This window comes from Macrobrachium rosenbergii, chromosome 45, assembly GCF_040412425.1.
Source record: "Macrobrachium rosenbergii isolate ZJJX-2024 chromosome 45, ASM4041242v1, whole genome shotgun sequence".
Taxonomy (NCBI): domain Eukaryota; kingdom Metazoa; phylum Arthropoda; class Malacostraca; order Decapoda; family Palaemonidae; genus Macrobrachium; species Macrobrachium rosenbergii.
Window position 1 is genome coordinate 33,470,379 of NC_089785.1, and position 22,394 is coordinate 33,492,772.

Sequence of the window (22,394 nt, forward strand, 5' to 3'; positions counted from 1 at the left end):
CAACTATAAATTTTTAGTTGGGTAAACGCAACAAAGTTTAAAAAAAAATGGAAACAAATGTATTGTGCATTTACCTAATTGATGTTATTTTATTCCAGAATAGTTATGGTGTCACATCAGGGTTAATAACTTCAAGTCTTTTAAGGAAATGACTAAACAGCCTCGACTTTACTTCATAGCCAAAAGAAGACACCAGATGAATCAAGGAAGGTGATTCCTTATCCAGTTGCATGTTAGTCAAAAGAAAATCTTTTGTAAATCTGAGAGGCACCTTTCATAAAAAAATCCAAACTTTATCTGAATTGCTTTCATTCTTGTGTATCATATGGAGTTTCATTTCTCAGGACAATCCTTACTTTGATACAAAGATACATTTTCTCCAAAGGTTTGGAGTTTTCAGGTTCCCTTATGTGTATTTTCTTTAGTGGCGTCTATTAACACAAGCCTTTCTGAGACGGCATTCCAAAATTGTTTTACGAGTTGAAGTAATAGAAATCTGTAAAATGCTTATCTAATGTGACTCAGATATCATTTATTCGTTTAAATTATTGAAAAGTGGTAAAACAAAATCTATAAATAAGAAGTATAATTTGGTTATATCGTTGCATAGTCACTACGAAATAGATTCCAGACTTGTAAGCTTGTCACCCAGAACGACAGTCGTCATAGAAAGTGTCATTGCATTGTACTGTTCATTCTGGCCACAACCATAACAGCACCGCAGCATAAATAGTAAAGTGGGTTGCTGCTCCTCCTGAAATGTCAACTGCATTCCCAAGATGTTTACATTTAGGTCTGGAAACGTAGAAATGAGAGCAGAATACGTGAGGGTACCATGATTTTCAACAATTTAAAAAAAATTTATAATTTCGTAGCTCAGTTTTAGGAATTAGAGACGCGAATGGTAAAAAAAAAATCTGTAGATTTCGCCTATTTTAGAAGAAAAATCTGAAACACTAAAAAATCTGTAGATTTCAGATTAATTTGTAAATCTGGCAACACTGTTAAATATAATATGTGTGCGCAGGAAGGGCAATAGTAAGAAATATGTGATAATTCATCTTATAATAGTATAAAGAAAACTATTTTTTAGGAAAAATCTGAGAAACGCTAAAAAATTTGTAGATTTCAGATTAATCTGTATTTCTGGCAACACTGGCTGTGCGCCTCTTCTTTTTTGAACGTCAGTAGGAATCAAAACGAGGTCAGTCAACACAAAGGCAGAGAGCAGGGTCTTCACCTGAAGTACTCTTCTCCAGGTATTTCCTGACCAGGTGAATTATATGGACAAGTCAGTACAGATTCGTAGATGTTATGTAAATACACGAGCTTCTTGCTGACAGTTCCAAACCTCCAAGGAATAATACTTTTATTTGTTTTGTCTCTCTAAGTTCCAGGAATCTGTATCAGATATTCATCGTGCGGTGTTAGGCGGAAATTTCTATTTGCACCAACTTTCATTGAAAGTCTGTTTTGCTCATGCTATTACTACTATTTGCGTGGATCTGTAAGTCATTGTTAATTGGTTTATTATGTTTGTTCTATGTCACGCTTCGATTTACCCTGCTTTGGATTTTTGGTCTGTGCATTAACCGTGATGCAATACTCTTCTTGCTTACAGGTGTTGTGAGAGTTCGCTGAATCGTTCCTTTTTAAATACAGAACAGGTTTTCTTTCATCTCAACCCAATTCTTATGGAGCTATGGGAAAAGAATTAGACACTTTTCATTTGAGTTTAAATAAATTTGGATGTGATACAAACGAAAAGAAATGTATGACAGTAGATCCGTTGGGTGTGAGTAACCTGGATGCTTCGGTGATCCAAGGAGCAAAGTGAAACGACAAGTCTTATATGAATTTCGACAGAAGAAGAACAATATTTTTGGTAGACCTACTATTACCAAATGGACTTGGTATGCATGAAAGAATACGACAGTATTGATTTTAGGCGTCTGTGGAAGAAACGTAAAACGCTGGAGAGAGAGAGAGAGAGAGTTTTATGATCGAGGCATAGAGAGGAGTGAAAACAAGATAGAGAAGTGGACGAGAGAGAGTTATATGTAAATGTAGATCACGCCGAAGAGTAAGATGACATAGCGATATGAAGGTGACTGCTTAGAGATATACCTTAACATCCCTCAGGCGAAGCAAAAGTAACAAATGAAGGTAGTTTTGGCGGATGAGGAAAGATTCGGGATGTGTCCGTCAGTGACTGTTATCTAAATGAATGCTTTTAATTATTATTATTATTATTATTATTATTATTATTATTATTATTATTATTATTATTATTATTATTATTATTATTATTACTGTTCAGATGACGAAGTCTGTTCATATGGAACAATTCCAAAGGGTCCATTAACTTGAAATTCAAGCTTCCAAAGGATGTGGCGTTCGTTTGAAAGAAGTAACAGAAGGCCTGGGAAACACATAACGAAGAGATCAGTTACTAGAAAAAAAAATTAACAAACCAAGAGATAAAAAGGAAAAATTATTAGGCAAATTATTAAAATACAAGTGGCATTGCTTTAGGGTTGTAACGCATTGCATCTTCGCTTGAACTGTTAAGCGAGACTGTTCCACAGTCCAACGGTGTGAGGAATAAAGGAGTTCTGGAACTGAGAAGTTCTACAGCGAGGAACATTTACTGCATACTGGTGCTGCTGTTGTTCAGTGAATCTGGTCGCTTGCGGCAGGCAAAGAGAATCAGGGATCAATTGGGAACGAGAAAGAGTCTCTAGACAGAAAGAAGAAGAAATAAGAGAGAAGAGGAAGGAGATGAAGAAATGGTTTAGAAATAAGGTCAGAGGAAGGTGGAATAAAAAGAAGTGGATGATGGAAAAGGAGACTCTTAGAAGAACTGTTGTAGCAGACGACGAGAGAGGAACGGCGAAAATAGGAGGCTAAGAGAAATCAAAAGGCGAAACCCGATGCAATATTTGAGGAGACTCTTGAGTCTTGTGAAACGCAGGTGATTCGACACAGGCAGAACAGAATGATTAAGTAGTGTAAACGCTAAGAAAGGGAGCTGGCAAGAATGAGGGATATAGAAATCATTTATAGAAATATGATCGTTATGAATTGTATGGCCCAGAGAATGCTCATGGCACGATTAATGAAAGTGTAATGCAGAGAACATTAAATTTTAAGGTATGTATCGTTACTCGTGTTTACAAGACTAGTTATAAGTTCTACATGATTTTACGGACAGTGTCGAGTGACTGGTTAGATTTGAAATAGAATCTTCGATAACTGACTGAATGATTTATGAAATTCACAGTGTCAAGCCAAGCACTGGGACACTTTGATCATTCACCACTTACGACAGTGAAAAGAGGGAGTTAGATGGTTGAACAACATAATAAAGATATCTAGAAAATAAAGGGGATGAAGTACAAGGATATGAAGGTGGAATTAGGAGAAAACCCAACAATTGCAATGAGAAATAACAGTTAGAGGTGTTGGACAGCAAGATTAAAAGAAAGAAGCGGGAATGGAGGTAAAGTAAAGGGGTAAAAAGTGGATGCAGCTAGGGGCTGAAGGAACGCCTCAGATACCACTTAGTAATGCCTACAATGCACCTAGTGAGGTGCACTGACGGCACTACTCATGGAAGGTTGAGGGGTAGAGGTTTGCTGATGGTACAGTGTGAACTGGAGATAGTAAAGAGAAGTTGTAACGAACTCTGAAAGCTTGCAGTTGCCCGTAAGTGGATTCTGGACTGGATGGTGAAAGTGTAAGGACTGGGGATTGATTGACATACTGGCTGGGTGTTAACTGGTTTATTGGTAGTTCCTTTACTGAGATCAATGTACATTGTTGTTTTAGATTTAGCTGGCCTTGTGCCAGCACGGGCTCTCGCTCCTAGAGCAACCCGTAAACAAAGTACAGAACCTTCGAAGATGTTACTGACGTGTCGAGCGGTAAGGTAGCATCTACACACAGACAGGTAAAAACAGAGGTAATGATTCGGGCATCTGTGTTTGTCGGCAGACAAACAGATGGCGATATTGAGAGACATGATTAACATACAGTGATGAAACATATATCAATGGAAAGGCCAGGAAATTCTACGTATGGCCAATTGCATGAGATTCAAGACAGATTAATGAATAAAATGCAGTAGCATAATATATGTGAAATGGCGAGACGTTTGGCGTCTTTACAAAGAGAAACATGCATACAGTTTGGTACAGAAGATTCGGTGGAACATTATGAGTACATGATTAGAATGCTTGCATGGCAATGCGAGTAATGGTGATTGTACACAAATCGAGACAACAATGGTTAGGGAGAAACAGACGGAAATATTGTGTTGTTGAAATCGCGTTCCGCCAGTGAAAGAAAACGAGATGCTCTTGTTTTGTCTCGTCCACTCCGATGAATGACAATTGACGAACACACGAACACACACGTGTTTGGAAGAGACGGCATCGGGCTCTTACAAAAGAATGAAACTGGGTGGAAATGTCATGACTAATGACAGGAAGAAAGAAGAAATAGACCAAAGAGTAAGCGAAGAAAGTGTAAAGTCACCACATCGGCGCCAGGATAGTGTTTCGGCGGCGCCATTAATTAAGTCTCCGCTGAGCTTGTTTTCTTTGGTGACTTCCCATTTTCTTCAAGCTCAATTAGTCACGCCTAAAACGTGCCAGGTCACGCATTTTAATCATTTTTACTTTATGGTATTTATACGAATGTCACACATTGTGTATCACATGTTTCTTCATTCACAGGCATCAAGACTGTATCCATATTGTAGCTCTGTATGTTTTGTATTGTAATTTGTACTCGTTCACTGCATATTATTGTTTATTGTTTCGACCTCAGGTCACAGTCAATTCCATTGTCTCTCGCGGCCCGGCGCCAGTCGGGCCGCAATATAAGCTGCCTGGATCTGTAATAAAGTAGCAGTAACTTTACCTGCTCGTTTCTTTGACACCTTACAGTGGTGACCCCCGGAGTATCCCGAGCCATTAGCGGACTCACACGGCGACTCAGTCTTGGCTCCAGGATTTCTCCAAAACGCTCTTAGCGGCCTAAACACGGCGCTGTAACCAGCGTTTGAACGTGCTGACTCGCCGGCGCACCCCACCAGCGCCACTAGCGGAACCACACGGCGCACGAAAAGTGCGTACTGACGCGAAAGTACCCCACTCCAGTAAGGGGTCAAAGGAGCGAGCATGGACGCCGATATCCCCTCCTTCATGCAGTTAAACGCGACCCCGCGACTCGGAGGTTTACCTACCTCCCATCACAGCCGCCGCCCGCCCCGCATCGAGGCCCTCCCGCAACTCCACACCAGCGCCCGAACACACACGACGGCCGGGCAAAACAATCGCGGGCCGCTCACCGTAAAGCTGCCGCCGTTTACGCAGGGGAACCCATCGATGTGGCTGCGCAGGTGGAGAGCCACTTCAGAATCGCGGACCTCACGGACGAAATCCTACAGGCCGACACAGTGCTCAACGCCCTTCCGGAGGACGCACAGAAAACTCATCTCGCGAGTACCCGAAACACACACCCTCACATACAGCACCACAAAAAAGTTCCTCCTCGAAGCTTGCTCCCTGCCCATCGCCGAGCGGGCCGCCCGTGCTATCGACCTTGCCATAAATCCACGCCACGACCTCAATTCAAGAGACGCTTGGGGCATGGTCGAGATCTCCTGTCACTACCAGACTTGGGTGGCACAAAGAAGAGGCAGGAGATAAGCTTCACACGGGAAATCTACCTTCGCCAACTCTCCCGGAGGTACGCAACCAGATCGCTCACCCCTACACCATGCCTGTCGAGGACCTCATAGAGACGGCGCAACACCTCACAGACTCCGTCAAGGCTTCACAGCGGCTAAAACCGGCCACACAGCCGGTCAGCTCCGTCCCAGCCTGAAGAGGACGTGAGAGCAGCCCGTCAACGCCATCGCCAACAGACGTCCACCGAACCACAGCAGATGGAGGTCCCGGGCTTCTGTCGCTACCACAAGTGGTTCGGAAAGGACGCCCGAAGCTGCCTGCCGCCCTGCTCGTTCACCCGCTCAAAAAACGGGGTGGCGGCGCGGCCAGCAGGACAGGCCGCCATGGCAGCCGAAGAACCCAGGGCCTCAAAAACAGTAGGTTTTACGTCCGCGACACCGCCTCCGGCAGGATGATGCTGGTCGACACAGGAGCCTTTAAATCGGTCTTCCCAGCATCCAGAGAGGACCGCAACCAGACACCAGAACCGCCGCTTTCTGACGGCCGCCAACGGAACCCCATCCTCTCCTATGGCACCAGGCTCCTGTCGATCTCCATCCTTGGCCAGAGTTACTCCTGGGACTTCATCGTCGCGGACGTGGAACCCCACTCCTAGGGGCCGATTTTCTGGCACACTTCGCCTGCTAGTCGACGTGGGGGCGCAAGCACCTCCTCGATACCGACTCCTGCCGGTCTCCCCGTTAACGGCGGGACCCAGACCCACCATCAGCGCCGCCGCCCCACCAGTATGCACACCTACTGTCGGAGTTCCTGAGGTATTTAAGCCCGAGCCGCTAAGTCCCCGGGCCCCAGCCAAGCACGGCATATACCACCATATAGTGACTAAAGGGCCCCGACACATGCGAAGTTCCGCAGGCTTCCCCCTCAGCGCCTTCAGGAGGCGAAAAAGCATTCATGGAGATGGAACAGATGGGCATCTGCAGGAAAGCCTCCAGTCCATGGGCCTCCCCTCCACATGGTGCAGAAACCGGACGGCTCCTGGAGACCCTCATGGCGACTACAGGCGGCTCAACATTGCAACAGAGCCCGAACACTACCTCTACCCAACATGCAAGACCTCACGGCCTCCTTTCACGGGGCCAAAATATTCACTAAATTGGACCTTCTTAAATCTTATTTCCAGGTACCTGTTGTGCCAGAGGACATACCAAAGACAGCCATCATCACGCCCTTCGGGTCCTATGTGTTCGCCTTCTCCACCTTCGGGCTGAGGAACGCCGGGCCACCTTCCAGCGGCTCATGGACAGCATCCTGGGGACCTAAAATTCTGCGTCTGCTACGTCGACGACATTCTCATATTTTCCAGGTCTCACAGCGAACACCAGAGACACATCAAAGCAGTCCTCCAGTGCCTCCAAGAGAACGGCCTCGTCGTCCGTTTCGACAAGTGTACCTTCGGCGTCCAGAAAGCAGAATTCCTGGGTCACGAGGTGTCTCCGACAGGCGTCCGCCCTCTTACATCGAAAGTGGCAGCCGTGAGCCAAGTTCCCGACACCCACCTCCATCAAGGCCGTCCAGGAGTTCCTTGGGATGGTAAACTTCTACAGGCGGTTCATCCCTGGGATCACGCACCACGGCCCCCTGACGGAAGTCCTAAAGGTCAACCGAAGTCCCTGTCTTGGGGACCCAGCCAGCAGCAGGCCTTTTCCCTGACGAGCCGCCCTCACCAAGGCAACCGCCTTGGCACACCAGGATCCCAAGGCTCCCCTCCAGCTGACGACAGACGCCAGTAACGTCGCCTGCGGTGCTGTTCTGGAGCAAATCATCAACGGCGCCCCAGCCCATTGCCTTCTTCAGCAAGAAGTTCAGTCCCGCAGAGACCCGCTACAGCACCTTCGACAGGGAACTCTGCGCGATGTACCGCGCAGTTCGGCACTTCAAGTTCCTCCTGGGGGACGCCCTTCACAATCTTCACAGACCACCAGCCACTGGTTCACGCCTTCACGAAGCAGGGGACGATGGTCTTCCAGACAGCAGCGCCACCTCTCAGCCATAGCCGAATTTACCTGTTCCGTCAGGTACCTCCCGGCAAGAAAAATCCCGTAGCAGACGCCCTCTCCAGAGTCGAGTTGAACGCAGTGCAGCTTGGTGTAGATTACCAGGACCTTGCCAGAGAACAGGCCGCTGACCCAGAAACCCCAGCATACCGCACCGCCATCACATCCCTCAAGTGGCGGACGTGACCCTCGCCCCGAAGGCCCCAGCCTGCTCTGTGACATCAGCACAGGCCAGCCCCGCCCTTTGGTTCCAGCCTCACGCCGCCGCCAGGTATTCGACATAATTCACGGCCTCACACACTCCGGCAGGACCACGCCAAACTGCTTTCAAAAGTTCGTCTGGCACGGGTGCAAAAGGACGCCACGGCCTGGGCAAAACAGTGCCTGCAGTGCCAGACCAGTAAAGTGGGTCGTCACACGCAGTCGGGGTAGGCGAGTTCCCACAGCCAGGGCGCCGCCGCCATATCCACATCGACGTCGTCGGGCCCTTCCCCATCAGGCGGATCCAGATACCTCCTGACGGTGGTAGACCGTTCGACGAGGTGGCCCGCCACACCCATGCAAGAAGCCACCGCCAGCGCGTGCGCTGAGGCCCTGCTCTCCAGTTGGGTTAGCCGCCGGCGCCCCGACCACATCACAACCGACAGGGGCCCCGCTTTCCTCTCCGAGTTGTGGTCTGCCCTGGCTCAACTGCTGGGAACCACGCACCACACCACCACAGCGCATAACCCAGCGCCAACGGCCTGGTCGAACGGTTCCACAGGTCCCTAAAGTCATCCTCATGGCCCGCTGCACCGCCGAGGACTGGAAACATCAGCTGCCGTGGGTCCTCCTCGGGTTGAGGACCGCCCCCAGAGCCGACGGCACCCCATCCGCAGCTGAACAAACCTATGGGGAACCCCTCGTGGTGCCGGGAGAGCTCGTGGACGGATGAACGCCACTCCCCATCACTGCAGAGGCTCCGCGACGTGGCCGGCAAGTTCGCCCGCCTTGCAGGCGCTCATACATCGACAAAGCAACCACCTTCATGCCGCCACAGCTGTCATCCGCCACCCACGTCTTCGTCAGAGTCGACGCCGTCCGTCCACCACTAACTAAGCCCTACAGGGGACCCTTCCGGCGTGCTGGAACGGAACAGCAAGGCGTTCCAGCTGGCACTCCCAGGCAAGGACGACTGGGTTTCCATAGACCGGCTAAAGCCCGCCTTCCTGTCGGAGAGTCCCGCAGCGACGCAGCACCCTTCCGCCCAACCGCACTCCAGCACGCCCTCACCCCGCAGGCGCCGCCCCAGGAAGGGACCGCCCAACCAGCAGCCTCACAGGCGGGAGGCCCCCTCCGTTATCTTCAAGGAGCCGCGCACCCTTCAGCGTCCCAGCAGATACAGGGATTAGTCAGACGCGTCCTCGTCTTGGGGAGAGTATTTGTAAAGTCACCACATCGGCGCCAGGATAGTGTTTCGGCGGCGCCATTAATTAAGTCTCCGCTGAGCTTGTTTTCTTTGGTGACTTCCCATTTTCTTCAAGCTCAATTAGTCACGCCTAAAAACGTGCCAGGTCACGCATTTTAATCATTTTTACTTTATGGTATTTATACGAATGTCACACATTGTGTATCACATGTTTCTTCATTCACAGGCATCAAGACTGTATCCATATTGTAGCTCTGTATATTTCGTATTGTAATTTGTACTCGTTTACTGCATATTATTGTTTATTGTTTCGACCTCAGGTCACAGTCAATTCCATTGTCTCTCGCGGCCCGGCGTCAGTCGGCCGCAATATAAGCTGCCTGGATCTGTAATAAAGTAGCAGTAACTTTTACCTGCTCGTTTCTTTGACACCTTACAAAAGAAATGCACCATAGGAAGAGAATCAAAGTACACAAAAGTGGGAAATACTCGTACAGATGAGACTGTCAAACAGCAACTGGGGCAAGAGGCATTTAAAAAAAACGTTGACACAAGAGAAAAGTGGCAGGGAATATTATCTCAACAATTAAGATGTATCAGTGTTTTAAGATGAAGGATGCTGAGAGGGAGATCCCTGAAATCCTGAGGTAAAGGAAAAGAAGGAGATCCAGAATGTTCTGGGGGAAAATAAGGATCAGGGGTGTTGGAACAAAGATGAAATATTATTAGGAAATCACGCCAATGCATGCAAGATAGATGTGCGGCATAATGTATCCCACTATGCTGCCAATAAGACTTCTGTGCGGGAATATGAAGGGAATTTTACAAGCTGAATGAAGAATAAACTCTTCTAATTTTAAGCCTGAATTTGATAACAGGAGCCAAGAGGGCAAGCGAATCGGGATATTTTGGTAGAATTTCAAACAAAAGCAAAGATAAGAATCCAATTAAGCTTAGAAAAAAAAAGCTGCTATATCTCAGCAGGAGACGGACATCTAATTCCATAATCTGTAAGGTATACGATACAGATCGTTTAGTAAAAACTGAATAACTTTATCAACTGTTGGATTATATATATATATATATATATATATATATATATATATATATATATATATATATATATATATATATATATATATATACACTGTATATATGTATATATACTGTATATGTATGTATATATATATATATATATATATATATATATATATATATATATATATATATATATATATATATATATATATATATTATTTCTCCAAGTACTTTGTCTTATTATGAAATTTTTCATTCATAGCAGCCTGTGTACTTTAGCAATATATTAATATTTTTCTATCTTAGCATTTTACTAAATAAGGAAGTATGAACTTTAAAATGTCAAATAAAACTCTACGGAAAAAGCAACTCCGTTTGAGCAACGTAAAAAATACATTAGGCTTGTAGCCCCTACTTGTTTTAGAAATTGCTTTCTACCTAAAACACATAAATCATTATAGAACATCTTATTCATTATATTTTTTTCAGAATAATATGAATTAAATAAAACACAAAAACAATCAATAAATATACACTTGACATACAGTAAATGATGTAGAGATTTTAGGAAGTAAACAAAACATTCCAGGATCGAGCGTCCGCTTGTGACGGGGAGAGATCGACATGTGAAAGCCAAAACAAAATTAAGATTCCTTTATTGATGTTGGGGTTAGCAAACATGGGTAATTGTCTTCTCTTGCTGGGCCTTAAGAAGGAAAAAAGGTAGGAGGACTGACCGAGTCTCTAGACTCTTGTGTATCTCGTAATGGCGATGGTTTTTCGAACAGAAATCCCGGCAGGCCTCCTCTGTAACATCACCTTAGCCTGTCATCTTGTTTTGCAGAATAGGTATTTTTCTTGCGTTAATTCATCCTGGCTTGTGTGTGGGCGTAGGTTTGTCCAGATGAACAGTTTTAATGAGGTTGCCTGATGAAATAAACTGGTAGACATATTACGCTAAGTACTGATCGGCTAAGCTCCTAATACTCGAAGTCTAATCATCTTCGACTGACTGCTATATTGTTCGGTAATTTTACAGGAAGGTATTTCAGTCTGAACTAGGTTTGCATACTGGAATTCTGGCTAGTATGCAGAGTAGGGGGGACAAGGATAGCTTATTCAGTATCGGGGGTGTCCCCCCTGGCCAGACCAGGCCCAGCCCCCAAAGTCAAGTCAAGTAGGTTGAATTCTGGTTAGGTCAGGAATGGCATCTAGGAAACGTTAGGTTTGGCCCATTATCACAGTCAGATTTCTCACGCCCACCCCCCCGTTCCCTACTCTGCATCTGCTCCAAAATTCTTTTGCTGTGATCGCGAGCCTCCTTAACACGATAAGCACAAAAGTCACGGTACTTGTTTCTAGGTAGCGGCTCTGCACGGACTGGACGGAACGGTTCTGCGAATACAAGAGACATTAGGGAGCCACATGTTCAAGAAGGGATTGGCTAAGGAAAGCTATTATAAAAGGAACCATACCAACCTAACGTACCCTAACCTAACCCAATCTAGCCTTGTAGGTCGTGTTACTTAGCTGGAGGGCTCTGCCCCCTGACTGCCCGGTGAAGGGAACTCTACTTGTTACCAGAAGTTCCCCTACAACACCGCACATGCACGATAGCATTCCAGGATAACCAGCATTCAAAAACATGATCAGTTCTGAGGTTAATTGCAGTCGACCGACAAAAAATAGCGGTAAATTCTTGATAAGCAATCAAAACACTTCAGAAAAAGTCAATTTTCAACGTAATACCCCATGCGGATCTATTACTTAGTTTTACCAAAGTCATTCTCAGGTCTATCACAAATTTACTTTTACCTGGGTATTTACCATCATTTGTTTATAATTTACCATTCATTCCAATGGGGCTGACATTAAAGTAAAACTTTATCGTACTGTAGGGTCCACAGAGATATAATTTATTGATAAACTTTTTCGACTGAGCAATTTGGAAATTGATGTATATAAGCCTAATGCACCAAAGGTAAAGATGATTTGAGAAATTTACTGTCTTTGTTCATTTTCTTATGTTCATTCTTGAGAGGCTGGTACTAAACACCATGGCCTGTGGAACTTTTCTGTAGAGTTACCTATTGGTCGCTTGAGTGCAATACTAAATAAAATTGATCCAAGCTCCTAAATCGGCCAGGTCAGGGCATGGCACCCTAGGTTAAGTTTAGGTTGTTCCGACACAATATACAAACCCTCGGTCCTTTACATTAGGAGATACTTTCAGGCGTAGGCTGGAAAACGGCCGTTGAACTTCAACAAGGTGGTTAGGCAGTTACTGTCCGGGAGGCGGGAGCACCCCGCCTGCCCGGATGTAAACATTCCAATTTGCTTTCGGCCGTCGTAGCGCACGGACGTTGTTCTTCGCTCTCTGCCTGACTGCATTTTTTCTCTTCATCATTCTTGGTGGGAATTTTCCTTTTTCTTTTTTGTATTATGGATAAATCATCTAAATCCTCCCATCCCCAGCGTGTATGTCCTGGGGTGGGAGGAAAAAAGTGTAATTCCTTTAGATCTAGAGTCGATGTGGACCCACACGCTCTCTGCACATCTTGCAGGGGGCGGGTGTGTTGTTTGTGGTCCTCCGAGCAATGGGGCAAGTTCGAAGGGAGGAGATCTTACCGTCGTAAGCCTACCAAGGAGTCGTCCGAGGGAAATACGCCCCGACGACCCTGTTGGTGGCCGATGTTTCGGGTTCGTTTCTACCTCCCAGCGAACTTCCTCTTCTTGCTCCCTCTCCCTCGGGTGAGATTCCCCCTCCCCTTCCTCTTACGTTTCTTCGCTTGTGGAAGGGCACGGGAGAGTTGGACCGCGGCTTCATCTCGAAAGTCTCTTCCCGTTCCGACGGGAGTTTTTCCTTCGAGCCGGGTGGAGGCTTCTTCTATTAACCGACTTTTTGCTTCAGGTACCGGGCTCGATGGCCAGACGATGATACCAAGTTCACCCTGGCTGCACCGGGCCTACCTGGCTCGGCTCTGGAAGGTTTGGCTCCCCGATGGCCCCCTCTCCAGTCACGACCCACACGGCAGCAACAGCCACTACCACGACTGTCACCTTCTCGCGGTTTGTCCAGATGCCGATTTCAGTTGCTTCGCATCTGGACACCCAGGTATCGGCGTCATCCGCGGGCCAGCACGCTGTTCCCCTGCCACCTGGCTTTCTGGCACCATTCTCGCACTGGCCCCTCCTACATGGTGACGCCATCGTACCGGTATGTGACTGTTGCTGCCCCGTTGCTGAACATGGCCTGGCCTTGGATACGGTTCCTCGTCTGTCTCTCCAGCCCGGCCCTTCGTCTGCCTCAGTTCCCTTTCCAGCGACCTTGGCGCGGCCCGTACCAGATCTGCATGCGGGAGGCGGCGCTTGCATCCCTGGCCCCGCCCACCGGTTCCTGGCCGACCACGCGGCTCGCTGCCCAGGCAATTGCTGGTCCGAGCTCCGCCGTCTCTGCCCGGTTGCACCTTCTGCTGTTGTGGCCCCTCCCCGCTGTTCCTGTTCCTGCTGTTCCTGAGTCCGCGTCTTCGCTTTCTTGGATTGGTGATCTGACTGCTTTCCTGAAGCAGATGGTGAAGAAGAAGAAGAAGAAGAAGAAGAGGTCTAGGAAGGTGTCGTCGTGCGTCTTCATCTTCGTCTTCATCGTGTCGTCGTCTGCTGCTTCTTCCTCTTCCTCTTCCAAGGCTTCGCGTCAAGAAGAGGAAGTCTGTCTCTCCCCTAAGAAACCTCGTACTGAGATTTCCTAAGGGTCTGTCTCCTTCCACACAGAAGGTTCTCTCGTTGGTTCTTCCCGATCTTCGGATCAGGGAACCGCTGTTCCGGCCTCCGGGCCAGGGGCAGCGGGAACCAAGGGTGTGCAGACCAAGGTCGGCACTCTCCCGCTGCGCCTAAGAAACCTCCTGCTTCTAAGGCCAGCGAGACCGCTGTCGGACTCTCGTTCGCGAGTTGCTCCAGTACCCGGGTCTCCAAGGAGACCAGGATACCCCAGTCTGTTACGGTGGACACTTCGCCGTACAGACCAGGGCGTGGGGCGAGAAAAGAGCCGGGCATGCAGGTGCCCCTTCTCTTCCTGCTGGCACTCCATCCAGTGCCAGGTCAGGTTCCCGGGATAATGCTTCCCCCGAGGGGCCGAAAGTGCATGGAGAAACAGGGAAGAAGTCCCCTGCTCAGTCTTCCCGAGAGGCTTCGCCTCGAAGAAGTCTGGGCGCGCGTCTGGAGGACAGCGCAAGGCTCGCGCCAGCCAGCCGCTGCGTCGACTCCTCCCAGTCCCAGGCCGCCCCACGCCAGACTGGCTCAGGGAGGCGAATCGCGCGGCTCGGCTCGCGAGCCGCTCCGCTCTCCTCGGAGACCGTTTCACCTGGGATGAAACGTTCTCCTCGACCTGAGGGCCCGTCATCACCGCTGGTTGGTGACCGCCCTCGGCCTGCTGCCTCTACTGGTTCTGCCAGTAAGGGCAGTGGGCGCGCCCGATCTTCCTCCCCTGTCCCCTCCGCTCCTTGGTCTCCTCCAAAGGGCGTGAGTCGGAGAGGAGGAACTCTGGGGAGTGTTCTCCTCAGAGTTCAACTGCATGGGGGTATGTTCCTGGCTCGGTCCTTGGCTCGACCAGGTCCTATGCCCGTAGTTCAGGAAGATCCTCAGGGGTCTGCCGAGGTTCTCCCTCCTGCGGGGAGAGTAGTTGGGAGGACCGCTTTTCCCTGGAAGGACTTGAAGGTCCTCTGCCTCAGGATGCGGACACCCCGAAATACAGAGGACTTTTTCGGAGATTATCGTGCTGATTCGTCGGCACAATGACCTCGGGAAGGGACCATGGCTTCGTCTGTGGATTGTCCTTCGCGCCTCGAATCCTTCTGGGGTCCTAAGAAGGAACCCAAGGCTTCGTGGGGCTGCCGTGGTCCACGCTTGCGGGGGTACTCGATCAGGTGAACGGTCTTGTGTCTGGGCAAGACAGTTCCCTTCGATCGAGCCATTCGGAGAAGCTTCTTCCTCCCCTCTACCTCGTCAGAAGCGCTTTTACTCTCAATAGAAGGAGCGTTGCTGACTAAACAGGTTGACCCGGACCTGACTCGTCTGGATCCGGGTCTTTCGTTGCAGCAATTGTCGGCAGAGAATGTTTCTCTCCCAGCAAGAAGCTGCAACCCTGGAAGCCACCGCCATGGCGGCCTTTCAGGCAGTCTCCTGGCTCGATCTGTGGTCCTTCACAGTATCGGCGGTAGCCCTTCCTCAGGCGCTATCGTACCTGGGGAGGACTCTGCTTTTGGGAGACTGTGCCAGTCTGGAGGTAGGGCTATTTCCTACCTTGCCCACCAGACTGCAAACCTGTGGGCAAACTTGGTGTTAAAGCGAAGAGACGCCGTTCTCTCTCACTTTGCCAAGTCTGTAGGTCCCAGTCGGCAATCGCTCTGCGGAATGGACCGTTGCTGGGTTCCTCCTCTCTTTCCCTAGAGAGTTGGTGGATGCCGCGGTAGACAAACACCGTGCCGATGAGAACGACCGGCTTGTCCACCAGGCAGTGGTTAAGACCTCCGGTCTTCTCGTTCCACTGCAGCCAGGTCTTGGGCCAGGCTGGCCCTTCCTCGGCCCCTAAGAAGTCCCAGTCTTGAAGGGGTCCCGAGGAAACACCCAGCCTTCTTCTTCCTCGAAAAGGGGGGGTTACTCCCGTCCTTTTCAGCCCCCTTTCCAATCCGGTAGAGGGGGCAAGGGTAAGAAGAAGAAGGGGAAACGCTAGGGGCGGCGTTCCCCCCCAGAAGCTGCCAAAGGTGGGGTTGCCTGTCGAGCCATTGGGCAACGTGCAGCGACATGGGCCGAGACCTGGATAGTGGATGTTCTTCGGAGGGATATCTCCTACCCTTCGAGTCTCGGCCTCCCTCACCTACACTCCGGTCCATCTCCAAACTTATCTTTCAGGTTCGTTGAAGGACATCGACTACAGCAAGAAGTGCAAGCCATGCTGAGCAAGAATGCTGTAGAAGTCGTGTCGGACCAGTCTCCAGGCTTTTACAGCCGGATCTTTCTCAGTAGAGAAGGCATCAGGGGATGGAGACCAGTCATAGACCTCTCTCCTTTGAACCGCTTCCCTTCGCCAGACTCGGTTCACGATGGAAACAGCACGATTGGTGCTGGCCTCCATTAGGGAGAACGACTTCATGCTTACGGTGGACTTGAAGGATGCGTATTTTCAAATACCCATCCATCCGTCCTCGCGCAAGTACCTCCGCTTCGTCCTCGGGGAGTCGGTCTTCCAATTCAGGGCACTTTGTTTCGGGCTCGACCGCTCCCCAGGTGTTCACGAGTGTTCTCTCGTGTGTCAGCTTGGGCCCACTCGCACGGGATACGTCTTCTGAGGTATCTCGACGACTGGCTAGTCCTGGCGAGCTCTCGCTCGCAGTTGCTACAGGACAGGGATCGTCTCCTCGAGTTTTGCCAGGATCTAGGGATCGTGGTAAATCTGGAGAAGTCAGATCTCACCCCCAAGCAGAGGACGAAATACCTGGGCATGCTGATAGACACGGTGGCAGCAAAAGTCTTTCCCTCGGACTCTCGTATCAGCAAGTTCAGGGAGGCAGCACAGTTGTTCCTGTCTCGACAGGAGCAACAAGCTCGGCAATGGCAAGTCGTCATCGGTCACCTGTCGTCATTAGAAAAGCTAGTTCCTCACGGGCGTCTTCACTTGCGGTCTCTCCAGTGGAGACTAAAGGAGCTCTGGTCCCAGTCCCGAGACCCCCAGTCCTTCCTCATTCCTCTTTCCGAGGAAGTGAGAAAGGACCTCCACTGGTGGTTGGACGACAGGAACCTCTTAATAGGAGTATCCCTGCATACTCCCCCTCCGGACATGCTTCTGTTTTCGGACGCATCGACCGAGGATGGGGCGCACACCTGGAGGAGTTTCTGACTTCGGGAGTGTGGCACCGAGACGACAAGCACCTTCACATCAATATTCTGGAGCTCAAGGCGGCCTTCCTGGCTCTCCAGGAGTTCCAGGATCGAAATGATGGGACACTCCGTGGTGTTGATGAGCGACAATACCACGGTAGTGGCATATGTCAACAAGCAGGGGACTGGTGTCCCATCAGCTTCATCAGTTGGCAATGCAGGTGCACGTGGGGCAGTAGCTCACTCGGTAGAGCTGTCAGCCAGATACATTCCAGGCAAGAGGAATGTAGTGGTGGACAAGCTCAGCCGCCAGAGCCAGGTGGTAGGGACCGAATGGTCCCTCCATCAGGAAGTAGCGGAAAGGCTGTTCGACCTGTGGGGCGTCCAGTGATAGATCTGTTCTCCACCCGGCACAACAGAAAAACTTCAGGTCTTCTGTTCGGTCGTGCCGGACCCATGGGCCGCTGCGGAGGACGCTTTCCAACATCCGTGGGACAACCTCGACACGCACGCCTTTCCTCCATTCTGTCTGATTAGGCCGGGTAATCAGCCGGTGATGATCACCCCGAATCTCAGAATGACTCTGGTGGCACCCAAATGGCCACAGGCCAATTGGTACCGGACCTGCTAGCTCTCCTCTCCGAGGCACCGAGAGAGATTCCCCCTGGCCCAACCTTCTGCGTCAACCTCACGCACAGCGGTTCCACCTGGCAGTGCATTCCTGTGTCTTCACGGCTGGAGGTTATCCACCATCTCTTGCGGCGAGAGGCTTTTCACGCCAGCGCAGCAACAGAGATGGCAGGATACCTCAGAAGATCCTCCGCAGCGGTATACCAGGGAAAGTGGTCCGTCTTCTGTGGTTGGTGTCGTCGAAGGGGTATCTCTCCGGTCAGAGCTACTGTTCAGCAGGTCGCGGACTTCCTCGTCTTCCTTCGCCGAGAGAAGCTTCTCTCCATTTCAGCAGTAAAGGCTACCGCGCCGCACTCGGCCTAGTCTTTGCGGCTGAAAGGAGTAGACATCTCTTCCTCTTTCGAGATTTCTCTACTCATGAGAAGCTTGAGCGGTCTTGCCCACCCAGGGATCTCAGGCCCCTGCGTGGATGTGACTCGTTCTAAGGAGCCTGACTCGTGCACCTTACGAGCCTTTAAGAGAGTCGTCAGACAGGGATCTGACCCTCAAGACCGTTTTCTTGCTTGCCCTGGCGTCGGCGAAGAGAGTTGGCGAACTTCATGGACTTTCCTTTGATGTAAAACACTCAAGGGGATGGGGATCAGTTACGCTCGATTTCATCCCGGATTTCGTGGCGAAGACTCAGAATCCTTCGGTCCCTGACACACGGTTCGAGTCCTTCACGATCCTCCCCTAGAGGACTTCGTAGATAATGATCCAGACGAGATGCTACTGTGTCCTGTTAGGGTGCTGCGGCGCTATCTGAAGAAGACTCGGCACCTCCGGCCTGAGTGTCGGCGACTCTTCGTTAGCACCGGCTCGACCAAGAAAGAAGTGTCCAAGAACACCATCTCTTTTTGGCTTCGTGAGACAATAAGGAGAGCGTACTCTGCTGCAGGAGAAGACGACACCGTGCACGCTTTCGTCCGAGAGCGCACGAGGTCCGCGGCATTGGTCCATCCCTCGCATTCCGGAAGAATATGTCGGTACCACAGGTACTGAAGGCAGGTGTGGGTCCCGACAGACTACCTTCACTTCCTTCTACCTCCGGGATGTTGCACACAAGTCCTTGGACACTTTTTCCTTGGGTCCTGTGGTGGCTGCTCAACAAGTTGTGTAGCTTATCCAGCTCCCCTAACGGGACAGGTTGCATCTCGCCTATGTTGTACGGTAAGGATTGGGGAGATGTTTGTTGAGTGACTGGCCTCTTTTCCTTCTCCCTATCCTAAGCTCTCTTCCCACGGGCAGGAGCGGGCGTGCCGTTACAAGCTGGACCGGGCGATCGAGGCAGGTAAGCACATAACGTGAGCTTCCGTTCTATTCCCTTTCAGGTTATAGAAGCAACCCCCACTCCTTTCTCTTGCAAGGGGAGGAAAGAGTAAATGACTTTGAGACAAACCCAATGCTTGTATTTGCCTTATTGTCATCTGACGTCATTTCTTCCTAGCCTACTTCGCATGAACTGACGTTTCCCTCTTTCATGCAAAGGGTCCCACAAGTCTGACATAGATCTTGCGTTTCTTACAACCCGATCTTTTGTCAGAGGTGATTTTTTCCCTTCCTCGCTCTTACGACCAGGAAGGGAAGACAAGGTGGTGAACTCCAGTCAGTTCAGAGAGACTTTTTCAGATTCCTCCCTCCAATCAGTAAGTCTCCTAATGTAAAGGACCGAGGGTTTGTATATTGTGTCGGAACAAATAACAATTTTTGAAAGTAAATTGTATTTTCCTAACTATACAAACCGAGGTCCTTTACAGTTATGCCCACCTCATGCCACCCCTCAATCTGTACATGGGCCGAAAGGCAAATTGGAATGTTTACATCCGGGCAGGCGGTGCTCCCGCCTCCCGGACAGTAACTGCCTAACCACCTTGTTGAAGTTCAACGGCCGTTTTCCAGCCTACGCCTGAAAGTATCTCCTAATGTAAAGGACCTCGGGTTTGTATAGTTAGGAAAAATACAATTTACTTTCAAAAATTGTTATTTTAGCGAAGGATCGGTTAAAATGTATCCCAGTTGAATTAGGCTGTGTCTTTGTGCTGCTTTTAAGTTGGCCATGACTTACAAAAATAGCATGTGCAGCTCTTTAGCAGTTTTACCCATTGAGGTAACCCAAGCCCTTCATTGTGACATATGTCAGGGTAATTGCAATTTTATTGTAGGCTAGAAATGTCACAAAAATGGAGATCCAGGCTTAGGCTACTGTAAGCTAGGTTAGAAACTTTTGCATGGTATTGTTGAAGTTTTGGTAAAGGTACCATAGGCTACAGTACATTGGGGTTTGCTTAGGCTGTACTATATTACAATTAGCTCATAACTACCAGTATTATAATTTATTTATTTTTGTTTTGGTAAGGTATCTCATTAATTGTAACAACTTTTGATTTATGCTTAGGTAATATGATTTATGTCAGAAATATTTGATTACCATGATATTGAATATTGCAGAAATTGAAATATTATTATGCATATATAGCCTTTTAGCACCGCATTATTACTATTTTTTTTTAGGTATTTTGTTTTTGCTGCCATTAATTTTGTACTACATGATTCAGCCAAGGTTGAAGGCCAAAGATGAAGGAGGTTTTACAGAGTTAGAGCTACCCCCCCCTCCCTACTCGGTGTCATGGGGTAGTTTGGTTAGGAAGTATTCCTTCGGTTACGATTGTTCATTGTAATATACAGTTTGTGAGTTTTTCTTTTCTGTTGGCTCCAGTTTGCATTTTGATGTGAATTATTTTCCAGTTGATTCTATGTTATAGTCTGATGGGGAGGGAAGGTGCCTTAGTTGCTGTTTTCAATGAGTTTTCTTCAAGCTGTCTTTGTTTTGAACAGCATGTTCCATCATTGTTTTTAGCAGATGTTTTATGGACAGATGCCCTTCCTGTCCCCAACCCTACCTAGTTTTCTGGGTTTGAGACTGGCACTGAGTTGGGCATGCTTGCCCACCCAAATATCCAGTTCCCCTTGAGTCTCATCATAATTGGTCAGAGACATTTATTTTCATAATGAAAGTCAGTTCTGGTGTAATAGTCAAAATTACTAAAGAGTTAGACAGATGGTTATACAGTACAATAGTCTAAGTAGTCTACAGTTTTAAAAATACTCTGTAATGAATATGGTGTAATGCGCAGTCCAGCAAAAGTTGCAATTTCTGTATCTTACCAAAAAACTGGTAATGCAACTAAACATTTATGACTGAAGTCATACAAATGAGTTGTTGTACATGATGAGATGGAAGGACAAAGCTGTGATGTCTGTAATTAGGGGTCTCATGTAAAAATGTACAGCTTAGGTTATCCTAAGATTTTACAGCTTAAGCTGGAATGCAACTGTATTAACTTATGCATAGCATGAAGGTTTTGGGTGTTTAGCATTATCTGCACTACGTATATAGGTCAGCCTTTTAGGTAAGGCTGAGTTAGACCTAGATAGCATAAATAGCTTTTATAGACCATTTAAAGTTGCAGTGGCTACAGGTATGGCAGGGGTGTTTACCAGCACACATGTTAAAGATCCAACAGATCACTGTCCCTGTGCAGTACTATTTGTTTTCGTATAAGTAACTTACCAAGTAACAACATAGCTATTACGTTTCACTTATCGGCATCTTAAATTTGAAAATTTGTGGTAGCGTTCCAGTATTTTGGTGTAGGTAACTGGCCCCGCCCATTTCCGGGGAAGGACAGGTACAAAACTAGTAATGAGCCCAATTTGTTTCTGCCGGTTGACAGCTTAACATGGTTGTTGACTTCAGCTTTCGTTTGATTTAATATAATTTGCCGAATGGTTTTCATTGTTTTTGGTGACGTATTCTTTGTTAGAGACTGTGCTAATTGAATTAGCTTATTTAGCTAGGACTTTTGCCTTTTATTAAGATGTCTGACTCTAGTTTTGCTAGCAGTAGGTTTTGCAGCAAAGGCTGCAATACCAGACTTACTTCAATCAAATATGACTCTCATACCATTTATTTTCAATGTAGAGGACAAAATTGCTCTTCAATCTTGACTTGTGATGGATGCAAAGAGTGGGATCAAATAGGGGCTTCAGTGAGGGGGCCTTATGGATAAGTTTAGTGCCAGTGATCTCGGTGCAAGCGTTGTGTCAGTGGAGGAGGTGGCTACTCGTCCCACCAATGCTCCTAGACAAAGGTCCCTGTCAAACTCCCCTAAACCTGGGAGGAGGCAGACCGTAAGTCCCAGGGATGTCTGTGGGGTTTGCTAACGGGTAGTCGCTCCCTCAACTGAGCTGTTGTTCGAGATTCCCAGGGCTTGGCAGACAGCCGCTGGAAAGGCACCCATATCGGAGTTCATGCCCTTTCATCGAGTGATTCGGATTCGGGATCCGACGAATCCAAGTGCAAAGCGAGTCAGAAGCGCAGCTTGCACTTTAAAATTGCATCCAGGCCACTGAAAAGGCTGATATCCGTGGCTGAGTCTGATTTTCCAATCCCGTGCAAGCGGAACATAGATTGGAATCAGAGTCCCAAACCTTCATGTAGTTTTTGGGATGACCTGTCTAATGTGTCACCCGCAATGTCTGTGTCAGAGTGTCAGTTTTTGTCGCCCAAGCGGATCTCCAAGAAATATGTAGATCGTGCTTCAGGATCCTAGAGATTTGGGCATCCAGTGGGATCCAAGGGATCCAGTTAGT

At 48.4% G+C, this 22,394-nt stretch overlaps 1 protein-coding gene across 2 annotated transcripts in view; it reads left to right on the forward strand.

The window, feature by feature from the left end:
- Positions 1-10,774: 10,774 nt before the first annotated feature.
- LOC136829901 (ADP-ribosylation factor-like protein 13B) overlaps positions 10,775-22,394 on the forward strand; it is a 64,601-nt gene continuing 52,981 nt past the window's right edge. Inside the window, exon 1 of one of the 2 annotated variants that reach the window (XM_067089024.1) lies at positions 10,775-10,925. In XM_067089024.1, coding sequence (XP_066945125.1) covers positions 10,864-10,925 — 62 coding nt within the window. In that variant the 5' untranslated portion in view covers positions 10,775-10,863. The remainder of the gene's footprint in view (positions 10,926-22,394) is intronic. The other variant, XM_067089025.1, reaches the window with a different exon arrangement.